This window comes from Procambarus clarkii, chromosome 74 (genome assembly GCF_040958095.1).
Source record: "Procambarus clarkii isolate CNS0578487 chromosome 74, FALCON_Pclarkii_2.0, whole genome shotgun sequence".
NCBI classification, from domain to species: domain Eukaryota; kingdom Metazoa; phylum Arthropoda; class Malacostraca; order Decapoda; family Cambaridae; genus Procambarus; species Procambarus clarkii.
Genome location: NC_091223.1, coordinates 6,238,307 through 6,257,439, shown reverse-complemented (window position 1 = coordinate 6,257,439; position 19,133 = coordinate 6,238,307). Strand labels below are relative to the sequence as shown.

At 47.2% G+C, this 19,133-nt stretch overlaps 1 protein-coding gene across 3 annotated transcripts in view; it reads right to left on the bottom strand.

Moving 5' to 3' along the window:
• LOC123767299 (uncharacterized) overlaps positions 1-18,802 on the bottom strand; it is a 78,529-nt gene extending 59,727 nt beyond the window's left edge. For 2 of the 3 annotated variants that reach the window (XM_069312907.1, XM_069312908.1), the window contains exons 1-2: positions 13,687-14,127; positions 10,255-10,317 (exon numbers count right to left, since the gene is read on the bottom strand). In XM_069312907.1, coding sequence (XP_069169008.1) covers positions 10,255-10,317; positions 13,687-14,112 — 489 coding nt within the window. In that variant the 5' untranslated portion in view covers positions 14,113-14,127. Of the gene's footprint in view, positions 1-10,254; positions 10,318-13,686; positions 14,128-18,683 lie in introns of those variants that run through there. The other variant, XM_045756863.2, reaches the window with a different exon arrangement.
• Positions 18,803-19,133: the final 331 nt, after the last annotated feature.

Below are 19,133 nucleotides of genomic sequence, written 5' to 3'. Positions count from 1 at the left end.
CATAGGAATTTATTCATTTCCTCATAGTTTCCCTTTCGGTACGCCGGCCCTTTGGTTCCCAGTTTTTTTTGGGGGTGATAATTCCCAGCTCAACCAGGTACTCAAAGCTCAATATACTATGATCACTCATTCCCAATGGGGCTTCCAACTTAACTTCCCTTATATCCGACTCATTTATGGTAAATATCAGATCAAGCAAGGCTGGTTCATCCCCTCCTCTCATTCTTGTCGGTCGTTTGACGTGTTGACTGAAAGTTTCTTGTTGCCACATCCAGCAGCTTAGCTCTCCATGTGTCTGGGCCTCCATGTGGGTCTCTGTTCCCCCAATCTATCTTCCCATGGTTGAAGTCTCACGTGATTAGTAGTTTGGATCCGTTCCTGCTAGCCACAGAAGCTGCTCTCTGTATTATATTGATGGTGGCCAAGTTGTTTCTATCATATTCCTGTTTGGGTCTTCTGTCATTCGGTGGGGGGGGTTATGTATGACTACTATTATAATTTTCTGTCCTCCAGTTGCTATGGTGCCTGATATGTAGTCACTGAAACCTTCACAGTTCTGAATTACCATCTCTTCAAAACTCCAACCTTCTCTTAGTAGCAAAGCTACACCACCTCCTCCTCTCCCTTCTCTCTCTTTCCTTACTACATGTGCCCTGTGGAAACACTGCGTTTGTTATGATTTTCGTTAGCTATGTTTCTGTGAGTGCTATTATGTCTGGGTTTTCTTCTAGTGTCCATTCTCCAAGTTCACTTGTTTTATTTGAAATCCCACCTATGTTAGTGTACATCGCCTTGAAGCTCACTTTCTTCTGTTCATTTTCATGTCCCTTTCTTGGCGAGCATTCTGCTGGTGTGGGAAGCTGTTCTGTGGGTGAGAGGATCTGTGAGGTGGTTTGCAGGGTCTCAGAGGATTTTGGGGTGGGGGGTGGAGGTTTAAGGGAAGGGAGGGACAGGTAGGGTTTGGGTTAAGAAGATAGGGGAGACATGGAGGATACGGGTTGAGGGGGGAAGAGGGATAGCGAGGGTATGGGATGAAGGGGGAGGGGGGGAAAGGTGGGAGGGGGGACATGATGGTAATGAGGATGGGGTGTCAGGGTCAGAATGGGGTGGGGGGGGAGGGAGGGTTGGGTGGGGGCAGGTAGGGTGAGGGGGAAGGGAGGGTTTCTATGCAGAGGGGGGTGGTGGTGTTGCCCTCCCCTCTGGTGTTGCTGGGATGCTGGTGTTGGGTTCCCCTCTTGTCTCTGGGGGAGGTGATGTGTGTGTGTGCGTGCGTTAGCATGTGTGTGTTTCTGCATGTGCGTGCATGTGTGCTTGCAAACGTACGTGTGCGTGCGTGCGTGCGTGTCTGACATAGGTGGTAGACAAAGTTCTGAATGATTCCTTACACAAGTGTCTAAATGCCATTCTTATGTTAGCCAACCTGGCATATGCTGCTGATGTTATCCTGTTGATATGGGCTTCAGGGGAGGTTATCATGAGGTTATCTTGAGAGGATTTCGGGGCTTTTTAGTGTCCCCGTGGCCTGGTCCACGACCCGGCCTCCACCCCCAGGAAGCAGCCCGTGACAGCTGACTAACACCCAGGTACCTATTTTACTGCCAGGTAACAGGGGCATAGGGTGAAAGAAACTCTGCCCATTGTTTCTCGCCGGTGCCTGGGATCAAACCCAGGACCACAGGATCACAAGTCCAGCGTGCTGTCCACTCGGCCGACGGGCTCCCAAGTGGCATGGTGTAGTAGCCTTGTGTAGTGGCGTAGTGTAGTAGTCTGGTGTAATGGCATGGTGTAGTGGCATTGTGTATTGACGTAATGTTGGGGCATGGTGTGGTGTAGTAGCGTTGTGTAGTAGCATGGTGTAGTGGCGTGGCGTAGCCAGGTATAATAACCTGGGGTAGTGGTGTGGTGTAGTGGTTTGGTGTAATAGCATGGTGTAGTGTCATGTGTAGTGGGATGGTGTAGTGGCATTGTGTAGTGGTGTGGTGTAGTGGTGTTGTGTAGTGGTGTGGTGTAGTGGTGTGGAGTAGTTGTGTGGTATAGTAGCCTGGTGTAGTAGCCTGGTGTAGTAGCCTGGTGTAGTTGCATGGTGTAGTGGCATGGTGTATTGGCATGGTGTAGTGGCATGGTGTATTGGCATGGTGTAGTGGCATGGTGTAGTGGGGTGGTGTAGTGGTGTGGTATAGTACCCTGGTTTAGTGGCGTGGTGTAGTGGCATGGTGTAGTGGTGTGGGGTAGTGGCGTGGTATAGAGGCGTGGTGTAGTGTAGTTGCATGGTGCAGTAGCCTGGTGTAGTACCATGGTGTAGTAGTGTGGTGTAGTGGCATGGTGTAGTTGCGTAGTGGTGTGATGTAGTGGCGTGGTGTAGTGACGTGGTATAGTGGTGTGGTGTAGTTGGTTGGTGTAGTGGCGTGGTGTAGTGGTGTTGTTTAGCGGCATGGTGTAGTACAATGGTGTAATTGCCTAGTGTAGTAGTGTGGTGTAGTGATGTGGTGTAGTCGTGTGGTGTTGTAGCCTGGTGTAGTAGCCTGGTGTACTGGTGTGGTGTACTGGTGTGGTGTAGTAGCCTGGTGTAGTGGCATGGTGCAGTAGCCTGGTGTAGTGATGTGGTGTAGTAGCCTGGTGTAGTGGCATGGTGCAGTAGCCTGGTGTAGTGGTGTGGTGCAGTGGCATGGTGTAGTGGCGTAGTGTAGGGGCGTGGTGTAGTGGTGTGGTGTAGTGGCGTGGTGCAGTAGCCTGGTGTAGTGGCATGGTGCAGTAGCCTGGTGTAGTGGTGTGGTGCAGTGGCATGGTGTAGTGGCGTGGTGTAGGGGCGTGGTGTAGTGGTGTGGTGTAGTGGCGTGGTGCAGTAGCCAGGTATAATAGCCTGGGGAAGTGGTGTAGTAGCCTGGTATAGTTGCATAATGTAGTAGCCTGGTGTAGTGGTTTGGTGTAGTAGTGTGGTGTAATGGCGTGGTGTAGTGGTGTGGAGTAGTGGGATGGTGTAGTGGCATTGAGTAGTGGTGTAGTGTAGTGGTGTGGTGTAGTGGTGTAGTGGCGTGGTGTAGTGGTGTGATGTAGTAGCGTGGTGTAGTGTGTAGTGTAGTGACGTGTTGTAGTGGCATGGTGTAGTAGTCTGGTGTCATAGCCTGGTGTAGTGGAGTGGTGTAGTAGGCTAGTGTAGTAGGCTAGTGTAGAAGCCTGGTGTAGTACCCTGATGTAGTGATGTGGTGTAGTAGAGGAGTGGTGTAGTAGCCTGGTGTAGTAGTGTAGTGGTATGTATTAGCCTGGTTTAGTGTTGTGGTGTATAAATGTGGTGTAGAAGCGTGGTGTAGTGGTGTGGTTTAGTAGAGTGGTGTAGTAACCTGGTGTAGTGGCATGGTGTAGTGGCGTGGTGTAGTGGTGTGGTGTAGTAGCCCGGTGTAGTGGTGTAGTGTAGTGGCGTGGTGTAGTTGCCTGGTGTAGTGTCGTTGTGTAGTGGGGTGGTGTATTAGCCTGGTGTAGTGGCGTGGTGTAGTTGCCTGGTGTAGTGTCGTTGTGTAGTGGGGTGGTGTATTAGCCTGGTGTAGTGGTGTGGTGTAGTGACGTGGTGTAGTGGGGTGGCGGTGGTGTAGTGGGGGGTGACAGCGGTAATGTTTGGGGTGACGGTGGTGTTGGTGTGGCAGTGGTGGTGTTGGGGATGGCGGCAGTGGTGTTGGGGGTGGCGGCGGTGGTGTTGGGGGTGGCGGCGGTGGTGTTGGGTGTGGTGGTGGTGGTGTGGGGGTGGCGGAGGTGGTGTTGGGGGTGGTGGTATAGTGGCGTGTTGTGGCGTACAGGGTTATGTAGGGGCATGTAGTGGCGTGTAGGGGCGTGTAGTGGTGTTGAGTTGTGGCGTGTAGGGGCGTGTAGTGGCGTTGAGTTGTGGCGTGTACGGGCGTGTAGGGGCATGTGTTGGCGTGGTGTTGTGGCGTGTAGGGGCATGTGTTGGCGTGGTGTGTAGGGATGTGTAGGGGCGTGTAGTGGCGTGTAGGGGCGTGTAGTGGCGTGTAGTTGCGTGTCGTGGAGTGTGGGGGCGTGTAGTGGCGTGTCGTGGAGTGTGGGGGCGTGTAGGGGCATGTGTTGGCGTGGTGTTGTGGCGTGTAGGGGCATGTGTTGGCGTGGTGTGGAGTGTGGGGGCGTGTAGTTGCGTGTCGTGGAGTGTGGGGGCGTGTAGTGGCGTGTCGTGGAGTGTGGGGGCGTGTAGGGGCGTGTAGTGGCGTGTCGTGGAGTGTGGGGGCGTGTAGTTGCGTGTCGTGGAGTGTGGGGGCGTGTAGTTGCGTGTCGTGGAGTGTGGGGGCGTGTAGTGGCGTGTCGTGGAGTGTGGGGGCGTGTAGTTGCGTGTAGTGGCGTGTAGGGGCGTGTAGTGGCGTGTCGTGGAGTGTGGGGGCGTGTAGTTGCGTGTCGTGGAGTGTGGGGGCGTGTAGTTGCGTGTCGTGGAGTGTGGGGGCGTGTCGTGGAGTGTGGGGGCGTGTAGTTGCGTGTCGTGGAGTTTGGGGGGGTGTAGTGGCGTGTTGTGGCGTGTAGAGTTGTGTAGTGGCGTGTAGGGGCGTGTAAGGTTGTGTAGTGGCGTGTTCTGGCATGTACTGATGTGTAGGGGCGTGTAGTGGCTTGTTGTGGCGTGTAGGGTTGTGTATTGGTGTGTGTTGGCGTGGTGTAGTGGCGTGTAAGGTTGTGTAGTGGCGTGTAGAGTTGTGTAGTTGCGTGTGTTGTCGCGGTGTTGTGGCGTATAGGGGTGTGTAGTGGCGTGTAGAGGAGTGTAGGGGAGAGTAGTGGCATGTTGTAGTGGCATGTAGTTTCGTATTGTGGCGAGTAGTGGCTTGATGTAGTGGCGTGTAGGGACGTGTTGTGGCGTGTAGTGGCGTGTTGTTGTGTGTAGTGGCATGTTGGCGTGTATTGCCGTGTAGGGGCGTGTGTTGGCGTGGTGTAATGGCATGTAGGGTGGTGTTGGGGCGTTAAGTGGCATGTAGGGGTGTGTTGTGGCGTGTAAGGTTGTGTAGTGGCGTTTAGGGGTGTGTAGTTGCGTGTAGGGGTGTGTAGTGGCGTGTAGGGTTGTGTAGTGGCGTGTAGAGGCGTGAAGTGGCGTGTAGTTGCGTGTAGTGGCGTGTAGTTGCGTGTAGTGGCGTGTACGGGCGTGTAGTGGCGTGTACGGGCGTGTAGTGGCGTGTACGGGCGTGTAGTGGCGTGTAGGAGCAGCGACCACGTGTTCACAAGACAAGGCCTAAAGGCAGATTGGGGCCTGTGGGGGTAGTGGCAGTGTTTGAAGTCTCAAACTATACCTCAACATTATATCATCTGAATTCAGAAATATTTCCATCAATTTTTTAGTTTTTAAACCCGCAATAATAATAATGCATTGACATGTCTTATTTACTGTTGCATATATACGACTTTTTTAATATTTACAACATTTCGTTTTATAATTTCAAAGCTCTCGCGAGTGTTCAGACACGGTCACCGCGACGACCGTTAGCATGTCCTGTCCCCTGTCTACAACGCACATGTATACCCAGGCGCACGCACACACAGAGTACACACGTGCTACACCACCCACTACACTACGCACCACTATTGTGTCTGTTAAACTGGCATTGTACACCATGCTAGTGGGGACTATTATGTCTGTTAAACTGGCATTGTACACCATGCTAGTGGGGACTATTATGTCTGTTAAACTGGCATTGTACACCATGCTAGTGCGGACTATTGTGTCTGTTAAACTGGCATTGTACACCATGCTAGTGCGGACTATTGTGTCTGTTAAACTGGCATTGTACACCATGCTAGTGCGGACTATTGTGTCTGTTAAACTGGCATTGTACACCATGCTAGTGCGGACTATTATGTCTGTTAAACTGGCATTGTACACCATGCTAGTGCGGACTATTGTGTTTGTTAAACTGGCATTGTACACCATGCTAGTGCGGACTATTGTGTCTGTTAAACTGGCATTGTACACCATGCTAGTGCGGACTATTGTGTCTGTTAAACTGGCATTGTACACCATGCTAGTGCGGACTATTGTGTCTGTTAAACTGGCATTGTACACCATGCTAGTGCGGACTATTGTGTCTGTTAAACTATCATTGTACACCATGCTAGTGGGGACTATTGTGTCTGTTAAACTATCATTGTACACCATGCTAGTGTGGACTATTGTGTCTGTTAAACTGGCATTGTACAGTACACTAGTTGCTCTTGTGTTATGAGTGAGTAGGTTACTCACCTACTTGTATTCACCTAACAGTGCTCACCAAGTTGTACTCACCTACTTGTTTTCACCTAACAGTGCTCACCAAGTTGTACTCACCTACATGCACTCCCCTAGTTGTTCTCATGTAGTTGTACTCACCTACTTGTATTCATCTAGCAGTGTTCACCAAGGGGTACTCACCTAACTACATGTCTCCTAGTTTCACTCAAATAGTTGTACTTTCCTAGTTGTACTCACCTATTTGTACTTCAGTAATATATTAATGTAAAATTTACTATAATACATGTGATAAAAAGGTATTTTGATGTACTCTAATTTTTTATTAAAAAAATGGTAGTTTAAATGTTGCGTGTGTCCTTCATACACCTATGCAGAAGCATTTTCCATTTATGTTGATGTATTATGCATAAAGTACCAAAATATAATTTAAACATAAAAACAGTATTACTGAATACATCATTTAGCAAACAGGGTTATAAATTTTTTTTAGCAAGATCATAATAAAAAATAAATGTTTTGTACACCTATCATACAACTAAGACAAAGCATTCACAATTTATATGTATAATGTACATAAATTTAGTATTTAAACATGAACAAAATATTTTTTTTAATATATAAAGGTGAAATTTGTGTAAGAAAAGGCAGCATTTGCTGTATTACATAAAGAAATACTATAACCATTTTTCGTTTAAAGGTTGCTCATGTGCTTGTTGAACCACACATGAAACTTATCTCTCCCACAACCATCTTGAGGTTATCTTGAGATGATTTCGGGGCTTTAGTGTCCCCGCGGCCCGGTCCTCGACCAGGCCTCCACCCCCAGGAAGCAGCCCGTGACAGCTGACTAACTCCCAGGTACCTATTTACTGCTAGGTAACATGGGCATTCAGGGTGAAAGAAACTTTGCCCATTTGTTTCTGCCTCGTGCGGGAATCGAACCCGCACCACAGAATTACGAGTCCTGCGCGCTATCTACCAGGCTACGAGGCACCATGTTGAAACTTTGATGAAGGTTTCCACAACATTTTGTGTTTGCTGGGTTATCATGTCTCCCTTTACTCTTCTGTTTTCCAGGGACGTGAGGTTCAGCTCCTTTAGCCTTTCCTCGTAGCTCAATGAAATGGGTAGCTTTATCATTTCATAAGAAAAAAAATTGAGAAAATATATTAATTCAGGAAAACTTGGCTTATTAGGCAAATCGGGCCTTGCATAGTAGGCCGAGTACGACATTCTGGCTACTAAGTACAACATATGTATATATATATATATATATATATATATATATATATATATATATATATATATATATATATATATATATATATATTATTAAATATGACCGAAAAAGTAAGATTAATAATTCTAACACGAATTTTCTCAATCTTTCGTACATTACGCTTCACTGTTGGAGGTAAATCAAAAATCAATTCTCCAAAATTCATTTTTATTTCTAGTCTGACGCGACACGGGCGCGTTTCGTAAAACTTATTACATTTTCAAAGACTTCACAAATACACAACTGATTAGAACTTACGTATCTCTGATTTTATATCTACATTTGAGTGAGGTGGGAGGGGTGATGTGGCATTAACACAAGACAGAACAAGAGGGGATATTAATAGGGTATTAAAAGTATCAACACAAGACAGAACAGAAACAATGGGTATTGAATAGAAGTGTTTGTAGAAAGCCTATTGGTCCATATTTCTTGATGCTTCTATATTGGAGCGGAGTCTTGAGGTGGGTAGAATATAGTTGTGCAATAATTGGCTGTTGATTGCTGGTGTTGACTTCTTGATGTGTAGTGCCTCGCAAACGTCAAGCCGCCTGCTATCGCTGTATCTATCGATGATTTCTGTGTTGTTTACTAGATAGATACATAGATGTTGATGTTGATGTTCATCGATAGATGTTGTTTTCATCGATAGATACAGCGATAGCAGGCGGCTTGACGTTTGCGAGGCACTACACATCAAGAAGTCAACACCAGCAATCAACAGCCAATTATTGCACAACTATATTCTACCCACCTCAAGACTCCGCTCCAATATAGAAGCATCAAGAAATATGGACCAATAGGCTTTCTACAAACACTTCTATTCAAATACCCATTGTTTCGTGTTCTGTCTTGTGTTGATGAAATTAATACCCTATTCATGTCACCGCTTGTTCTGTCTTGTGTTGATGAAATTAATACCCTATTAATATCACATCTTGTTCTGTCTTGTGTTGATTAATGCCACATCACCCCTTCCACCTCACTCAAATGTAGATATAAAATCGGAGATGAGTAAGTTCTATTCAGTTGTGTATTTGTAAACTAAAGTCTTTGAAAATGTAATAAGTTTTACGAAACGCGCTCGTGTCGCGTCAGACTAGAAATAAAAATGAATTTTGGAGAATTGATTTTTGATTTACCTCCAACAGTGAAAAGAAATGTACGAAAGATTGAGAAAATTCGTGTTTGAATTATTAATCTTACTTTTTCGGTCATATTTAATAATATATGTCTACAGGAAAGACTGCTACCAAAATATACTAATATATATATATATATATATATATATATATATATATATATATATATATATATATATATATATATATATATATATATATATGTCGTACCTAGTAGCCAGAACGTCATACTTGGCCTGCTATGCAAGGCCTGATTTGCCTAATAAGCCAAGTTTTCCTGAATTAATATATTTTCTCAAATTTTTTTCTTATGAAATGATAAAGCTACCCATTTCATTATGTATGAGGTCAATTTTTGTTTATTGTAGTTAAAATTACCGTAGATATATGACCGAACCTAACCAACCCCACCTAACCTAACCTAACCTATCTTTATAGGTTAGGTTACGTTAGGTAGCTGAAAAAGTTACGTTAGGTTAGGTTAGGTAGTCGAAAAACAATTAATTCATGAAAACTTGGCTTATTAGGCAAATTGGGCCTTGCATAGTAGGCTGAGAAGTGCGTTCTGGCTACTAGGTACGATATATATATATATATATATATATATATATATATATATATATATATATATATATATATATATGCGAACAAGCCTGAATGGTCCCCAGGACTATATGCGAATGAAAACTCACACCCCAGAAGTGACTCGAACCCATACTCCCAGAAGCAACGCAACTGGTAACTACAGGGCGCCTTAATCCGCTTGACCATCACGGCCGTCAAAAGGAAGTGATAGCCGAGGCTATTTGAGCCACTTCCCCGACGGCAACTCGGATGGTAATCTTGGGCATAGCATTTCACCAAATCACCTCATTCTTTGGGGCACACGTGAGGAACACAAATGCGAACAAGCCTGAATGGTCCCCAGGACTATATGCGAATGAAAACTCACACCCCAGAAGTGACTCGAACCCATACTCCCAGAAGCAACGCAACTGGTAACTACAGGGCGCCTTAATCCGCTTGACCATCACGGCCGTCAAAAGGAAGTGATAGCCGAGTGGCTATCACTCGGTCTATCTATCACCAGTGGCTAAAGTGGAAGTGATAGCCGAAGTGGCTCAAATAGCCTCGGCTATCACTTCCTTTTGACGGCCGTGATGGTCAAGCGGATTAAGGCGCCCTGTAGTTACCAGTTGCGTTGCTTCTGGGAGTATGGGTTCGAGTCACTTCTGGGGTGTGAGTTTTCATTCGCATATAGTCCTGGGGACCATTCAGGCTTGTTCGCATTTGTGTTCCTCACGTGTGCCCCAAAGAATGAGGTGATTTGGTGAAATGCTATGCCCAAGATTACCATCCGAGTTGCCGTCGGGGAAGTGGCTCAAATAGCCTCGGCTATCACTTCCTTTTGACGGCCGTGATGGTCAAGCGGATTAAGGCGCCCTGTAGTTACCAGTTGCGTTGCTTCTGGGAGTATGGGTTCGAGTCACTTCTGGGGTGTGAGTTTTCATTCATATATATATATATATATATATATATATATATATATATATATATATATATATATATATATATATATATGTCTGCGTTAAAGGAAAGGTAAAAGGTAAATGAGAGACGTAGACACTCACCAACTCGTCGCAGCTGCGTGAGGGAGGACTGACGAGAATCTGAGCCCAGCAGCACGTTCCAACCTTCAGTCAGGGGACAAACAGTTCTCATTAATAGGAACTAATAATAGTAATTTATAACAGTAACATTGAAATTTGTAATTATTATAGTAATATAAGTTATAGAAGTATTAAAGTAGAATAGTGGCCGGAAACATTGATCACTGACTCAAAATTTGCAAGTATACTTTAGTCTTGAACATTGTCCAGCATTAAATATATTTTTTGTGGATATTCACTGCATATACAGTGTATATTTCCAAATATTCTAAAGGAATTGGTTTGGAGTTGAGGTTAAAACCTAAAAGCCTCTCAAGCATTACTAAGGCCACCACAATTATTCGCTGACCAACCAGAAAAAATACATAAGTTATGAACAATGACAACCCATCCTTTTGCTTAGATAGTACTTTTCTGTAACTGTGTGCACCATAGTACAATTATTGACGTACTAAGTAATTAGACAGTACTATTCACTTTATATAGTCCAACAAAAATGAAGCAACAAACAAACTTTAAATTCCATTTCCCTAGTATAGCAAACATATGAACTATATTAAGCCTCAGCGTGTATTGTTAGAATATAGTTGAATTTTTTTACATTTTAAATGAGAGAACCACAGGATGAGAGGATGAGTTTGGGGTACACTACCACTTACAATATGGGTATGGGGTCCACTACCACCCACAAAATGGGTATGGGGTCCACTACCACCCACAAAATGGGTATGGGGTCCACTACCACCCACAAGATGGGTATGGGGTCCACTACCACCCACAAGATGGGTATGGGGTCCACTACCACCCACAAAATGGGTATGGGGTCCACTACCACCCACAAGATGGGTATGGGGTCAACTACAGCTCAAGGATTGATATAAATTCCACTACTTCCCACGGGGGTGTTGGTTCTGGAAGTGGTGGTGGTGTTGGGAGTTGCAAGTAGAATGTTGAATTTCAAGAAAGAACAAGTATATACTATGCCTAAAGCCACTAATACGCACAGCGTTTTGGGCAAGATCTGTGAAAACCTTAAAAACTAAGACTTAAGACTAATTGAGGTCAACAGCATGAACTGAACTGACATATGTTGACATTTAGAAGACAAGGTAAGTTACACGGAGTTGATTATGTATTACTTTGTTGCTTTTCTTTGATAACAAGTGCATTGCAAGAAAAAAATGAGATGAGAGAGATTTGTATGTATATTAAAGCACATAGGTAAATATAAATAAATAAATATGTTTATTCAGGTAAGGTACATACATACAAGTGATGTTACATTAATGGATTGATATATAGATAGAGCTAGTACATACAATGCCTAAAGCCACTATTACGCAATGCGTTTCGGGCAAGAAAAACATTAATATCTAGAACTTAATACTAATTGAGCATAAAGAATAAAAAGTGTTGAGAACAAATACAAATAAAGATAAAAAAAAAGGGGGAACATGACTGAAAAAGCAGCACAAATACAATAGGTTGACAAACAGTGTTGATTAAAAAAAAAAAAATAAATAAATAAATAAATAACAGACATGGGCTGAGGTAGCTCAGATGGATTGCATTGACTGCTTGAATGGTAATTTAGCAAAGATTAATAGGCACAATACAGTATATTGCTAGCACATATAAGAAAACAGCAATGATCACAATGGTAAATTTTGTAGGAATAAGTACATAAAGATTGGGAGATTGGGTAACACTGGATACAGAGCAATTTTAATGCACGGAGTAGGAAGCTATGAAGATGAAATTAGGTACTGAATTATAATAATTAATTAGTAATAATAAACTTAATAAGTAATAATAAAGTAAATAAACTAATTGCGCTTATTATAATTATAACTCCCATACCCATCCTGTGGGCAGTAGTGGACCCAATATACTCATCCTGTTGGTGGTAGTGGACCCCATGCCCATCATGTGGGGCGGCAGTGGAACATATATCTACCCTGTGGATGGACGTGGCCCCCATACCCATCCTGTGGGCGGTAGTGGACCCCATACCAATCCTGTGGGCGGTATTGGACCCCAAACTCATCCTGTGGGTGGTAGTGGACCCATACCTATTCTGTGGGTGGTAGTGGTCCCATATCCAACCTGTAAGCAGTAGTGGACCCCATACCAATCTTGTGGGAAGTAGTGGACCCCATGCCCATCCTGTGGGTGGAAGTGACACCATACCCATCCTGTGGGTGGTAGTGACCTCCCCATACCCATCCTGTGGGTGGTAGTGGCCCCCCCCATACCCATCCTGTGAGTAGTTGTCGACCCAATACCCATCATATGGGCGGTAGTGGACCTCATACCCATCCTGTGGGCGGTAGTGGACCCCATACTCATTTTCTGGGCGGTAGTGGAGCATATACCCATCTTGTAGATGGACGTAACCCCCATACCCACCCAGTTGGCCCTATTTGACCCCATATAAATTCTGTGGGCGGTACTGGACCTCATACCCATCTCGTCGGTGGTTGTGGACCCCATATCTATCCTGCGGGCGTAGGGGGACCCCATACCCATCATGTGGGTGGCAGTGACCCCGTGGCCATCCTGTAGGCAGTAGTGGACCCCATGCCCATCCTGTGGGTGGTAGTGTACCCCATACTAATTCTGTGGGCGGTAGTGGACCCCATGCCCATCCTGTGGGTAGTAGTGGCCCACCCCCTCCATACCCATTGTGTGAGTGGTTGTCGACCATTGTAAGATTGGGAGATTGGGTAACACTGGATACAGAGCAATTTTAATGCACGGAGTAGGAAGCTATGAAGATGAAATTAGGTACTTAATTATAATAAATAATTAGTAGTAATAAACTTAATAAGTAATAATAAAGTTAATAATCTAATTGTGCTTATTATAATTATAACTCCCATACCCATCCTGTTGGCAGTAGTGGACCCAATATACTCATCCTGTTGGTGATAGTGGACCCCATGCCCATCATGTGGGCGGCAGTGGAACATATATCCATCCTGTAGGAGGGTGTGGACCCCATACTCATTTTGTGGGCAGTAGAGGCGCATATACCCATCCAGTGCTTGGCTATGACCCCCATACCCACGCTGTGGGTGGTAGTGGACCCCCATACCACTTCTGTGGAAGATAGTGGTCTCCAAAGCCATCCTGCCAGCGGTAGTGGACCTTCCTGCGGATAATAGTGGTCCCCAAACCCATCTTGCGGGTGGTACTTGACCCCATTAGCATATTGTGGGCGGTAATGGGCCCATACCCCATCCCGTGGGCGGTGCTGGACCCTATACTCATCCTGTTTGCGGCTGTGGAGGCCATACCCGTCCTTTGGGCGGTAGCGGACACAATACTTATCATGTGGGCGGCAGTGGGCGCCATACCCATCTTGTGGGCGGTATTGGAACCAATACTCACCATGAGGGCGGTAGTGGACTCCATACCCGTCCTGTGGGCGGTAGTAGACGATATACTCATCCTGTCGGCTGTAGTTAAGCATATACCCATTCCGTGGACGGTACTGGATCCTATTCTCATGCTGTGGGCGGCAATGGAGTCCAAACCCATCCTGTGGGCGGTAGTAGACACAATTTTCTTCCTGTTGGTGATTATTGACCCCATACCTATCCTGTGGGCGCTATGGTAGTCACCACATACATCCTTTGGGCGGAAGTGGAACATATTCCCATACAGTGGGCAGTGGTGGGCTCCATACTCATCCTGTAGATGATAGTGGTCCTCAAACCCATTCGGTTGGCCGTAGTGGACCCCATAACCATCCTGCAGGCGGTAGTAGACGCCATACTCATCTTGTGGGTGGTAGATGACCATATACCCATCCATTAGGCGGTAGTGGATCCCATACCCATCCTGTGGATGATAGTGATCCCCATACCCATCCTATATGCAGTTGTTGGGCCCAGACCCACCCTACAAGTGGTATGGACCCCTTACCCACTTAACAGGTGGTGGTGGACCCTATACCCATCCTTCAATAGGTAGTAGACTCTATACTATCCTGTTTGCAGTAGTTTACCCCATAAACATTCCAACGTAACATCGTTTTCTGTTGACGTTTCTACATTACATCCTTTAAAGATTTTTAAAGCACAAACTAGTGTATATAATGTTGATAGGTGAATCACTTTTGTTTTATGTAATAAATAATAGTCCTTATTATAATTTACTAAGAACAACTAATATTTCTCAAAACAAAACTATGAACCTTCAATAGAATGTAGGTGATATGTAATATTCTAAGAGCATGGACAATAGCAGGTAAATTTCACAACCCATGTGGGTTCTGTGAGACGTAAATTGGTACACGAGGAAGAGTTTGGGCCTTGAAAAAAGTAACTGGGAATATACCACATATGTACTAATTCATAGGCAAAATATTGACTATAAGCAATAAGTCATATATGTGCTGTCCTGTGCGAGAGCGGCTTGCGGGGGTGGGGAGGTGTAGTACCGCTATGCCACAGTCTCTGGTGTACACCGGTCTTCACCGCCCTGAGGGGGGGGGGGGATAGCACCGTGATGTCACAGTCCCTGTTGTATACTGGACTCCAACGCCTGGGAGTGGTACCGTTATGCTACAGTCCCTGGTGTATACTGGACTCCATCACCGGGCGGGGAGGGGTGCTACTGTGATGTCACAGTCCCTGGTGTACACCAGACTCCATCACCGGGCGGGGAGGGGTGCTACTGTGATGTCACAGTCCCTGGTGTACACCAGACTCCATCACCGGGCGGGGAGGGGTGCTACTGTGATGTCACAGTCCCTGGTGTACACCAGACTCCATCACCGGGCGGGGAGGGGTGCTACTGTGATGTCACAGTCCCTGGTGTACACCAGACTCCATCACCGGGCGGGGAGGGGTGCTACTGTGATGTCACAGTCCCTGGTGTACACCAGACTCCATCACCGGGCGGGGAGGGGTGCTACTGTGATGTCACAGTCCCTGGTGTACACCAGACTCCATCACCGGGCGGGGAGGGGTGCTACTGTGATGTCACAGTCCCTGGTGTACACCAGACTCCATCACCGGGCGGGGAGGGGTGCTACTGTGATGTCACAGTCACTGGTGTACACCAGACTCCATCACCGGGCGGGGAGGGGTGCTACTGTGATGTCACAGTCCCTGGTGTACACCAGACTCCATCACCGGGCGGGGAGGGGTGCTACTGTGATGTCACAGTCCCTGGTGTACACCAGACTCCATCACCGGGCGGGGAGGGGTGCTACTGTGATGTCACAGTCCCTGGTGTACACCAGACTCCATCACCGGGCGGGGAGGGGTGCTACTGTGATGTCACAGTCCCTGGTGTATACTGGACTCCATCACCGGACGGGGAGGGGTGCTACTGTGATGTCACAGTCCCTGGTGTACACCAGACTCCATCACCGGGCGGGGAGGGGTGCTACTGTGATGTCACAGTCCCTGGTGTACACCAGACTCCATCATCGGGCGGGGAGGGGTGCTACTGTGATGTCACAGTCACTGGTGTACACCAGACTCCATCACCGGGCGGGGAGGGGTGCTACTGTGATGTCACAGTCCCTGGTGTACACCAGACTCCATCACCGGGCGGGGAGGGGTGCTACTGTGATGTCACAGTCCCTGGTGTACACCAGACTCCATCACCGGGCGGGGAGGGGTGCTACTGTGATGTCACAGTCCCTGGTGTACACCAGACTCCATCACCGGGCGGGGAGGGGTGCTACTGTGATGTCACAGTCCCTGGTGTACACCAGACTCCATCACCGGGCGGGGAGGGGTGCTACTGTGATGTCACAGTCCCTGGTGTACACCAGACTCCATCACCGGGCGGGGAGGGGTGCTACTGTGATGTCACAGTCCCTGGTGTACACCAGACTCCATCACCGGGCGGGGAGGGGTGCTACTGTGATGTCACAGTCCCTGGTGTACACCAGACTCCATCACCGGGCGGGGAGGGGTGCTACTGTGATGTCACAGTCCCTGGTGTACACCAGACTCCATCACCGGGCGGGGAGGGGTGCTACTGTGATGTCACAGTCCCTGGTGTACACCAGACTCCATCACCGGGCGGGGAGGGGTGCTACTGTGATGTCACAGTCCCTGGTGTACACCAGACTCCATCACCGGGCGGGGAGGGGTGCTACTGTGATGTCACAGTCCCTGGTGTACACCAGACTCCATCACCGGGCGGGGAGGGGTGCTACTGTGATGTCACAGTCCCTGGTGTACACCAGACTCCATCACCGGGCGGGGAGGGGTGCTACTGTGATGTCACAGTCCCTGGTGTACACCAGACTCCATCACCGGGCGGGGAGGGGTGCTACTGTGATGTCACAGTCACTGGTGTACACCAGACTCCATCACCGGGCGGGGAGGGGTGCTACTGTGATGTCACAGTCCCTGGTGTACACCAGACTCCATCACCGGGCGGGGAGGGGTGCTACTGTGATGTCACAGTCCCTGGTGTACACCAGACTCCATCACCGGGCGGGGAGGGGTGCTACTGTGATGTCACAGTCCCTGGTGTATACTGGACTCCATCACCGGGCGGGGAGGGGTGCTACTGTGATGTCACAGTCCCTGGTGTACACCAGACTCCATCACCGGGCGGGGAGGGGTGCTACTGTGATGTCACAGTCCCTGGTGTACACCAGACTCCATCACCGGGCGGGGAGGGGTGCTACTGTGATGTCACAGTCCCTGGTGTATACTGGACTCCATCACCGGGCGGGGAGGGGTGCTACTGTGATGTCACAGTCCCTGGAGTATACTGGACTCCATCACCGGGCGGGGAGGGGTGCTACTGTGATGTCACAGTCCCTGGTGTACACCAGACTCGACCGCCCGGGGGAGGGTAGTACCGTGATGTCACAATCCCTGGAGTACACCAGAATCCACCGCGCGGGGGAGGTGTACTGTGTTGTCACCGTCCCTGGTATACACCGTTCTCCACCGCCCGGGGGGGGGGGGAAGGGGGTACCGTGATGTCACTGTCCCTGGTGTACACCGGACTCCATCATCGGGGGGGGGGGGTACTGTGATGTCACTGTCCCTAGTGTACACCGTTCTCCACCGCCCGAGGGGGGGGGGGGTATCGTGATGTCACTGTCCCTAGTGTACACCGGACTCCACCGCCCGTGGGGGGGGGGGGTATCGTGATGTCACTGTCCCTAGTGTACACCGGACTCCACCGCCCGTGGGGGGGGGTATCGTGATGTCACTGTCCCTAGTGTACACCGGACTCCACCGCCCGGGGGGGGGGGTTACCGGGATGTCACTGTCCCTGGAGTACACAGGATTCCACCACAGGGGTAGGGGGTGAACCATGAGGTCACAGTCCCTGGTGTACACTGGACTCCGCCGCCGATTATCTTCTTAACTGCCTGTAGTACACATGTGCCTAAGACAACTCGAAGATTTCACGAAACTTAACATCTTCTTACAAAATACTTAACAATCTAATAAAAATTACATTGTTCAGTAGTACAATAGTACAAATTAAAGTAATTTTTTTTTAAGCTAAAACCCAAAACAAAAATTAAACAAGGCTCTGACCCTGGCTGGTGCACGCGAACTCTGTCAAGTTTGCATAAAATCTAGGAATGATCTGTGTGCAAAATGACATTCGTCTTTAAATCCGCAATATAGATCAAAAGCAGTTAGGTTATTTAACGATTTAGTGCCATTTTAATGGCAATCTTATTTCAAACTTGAGGCTTGTTCTTAGTTAAGTTTTCCTAAGTTAAGAATAAGCCCTAACGCATTCAAATTCAATTTTTTTTAACTTTTACATATAGTATTATTAAAAGTAAACGAAATATTCTGTCTGACGACAAATGTAATCGTAGAGAAGCTCTCATATATGAATTATAAAATTTCACATGTTCGACATGTGTAGCTATGTTAAGTGTTCAACATGTGTAGCTATGTTAAGTGTTCGACATGTGTAGCTATGTTAAGTGTTCGACATGTGTAGCTATGTTAAGTGTTCGACATGTGTAGCTATGTTAAGTGTTCGACATGTGCAGCTATGTTAAGTGTTCGACATGTGTAGCTATGTTAAGTGTTCGACATGTGTAGCTATGTTAAGTGTTCGACATGTGTGTAGCTATGTTAAGTGTTCGACATGTGTTTAGCTATGCTCAGTGTTCGACTTGTGTGTAGCTATATTAAGTGTTCGACATGTGTGTAGCTATGTTATGAATCTATTTAATTGAATATGCTGTTTCCCATATCTTTCCTGGAAATTAAACTTTCATTGTGTAGATGATCATTTTAAAGTTAATATACAACAGTTTACAGCTACAAGTGTAACAAAAAGTTACTTAAATGATTGTTTTAAGAGTTAACATCAAACTTTAACTTCAGTTTTAGACGATGACATTAATGAGAAGTTAGACTAATACTCACAGTCAGGAGGAGTAGGAGAAGCTTGGCCATGCTGGCGGGTGTGTGCTGGTGTAGTGTGAGTGGTGAGGCTCACAGCCCTTATATACCTCACGCTCCCTCAACAGGAAGCCCATCCCACCATATTACACATCTCATTTTTTTCCCAGGACGACTATGTGGACATTACACACACGACCACATGTTGTTCCAGGATGGACGTCTCACAGCGTTCCCCACCTTACACACTCTACCTTACTGGACACATTGAGGCTCATCATGGTACAGTGGGAAGTGAGTGCTCCTGGTGAGTGTTATCAACCAGGCTGTGATATACACATCAGGCTGCGAGCAGCCGCCACCAATAGCCTGGTTCACTAGTCCAGCAACCAGGATGTCTGGTTAGAGACCGGGCCGCAGGGACGTGGATCCCCGAAATCAGCGCAAGGTAAGGAATGGCGAATACAGAAACAT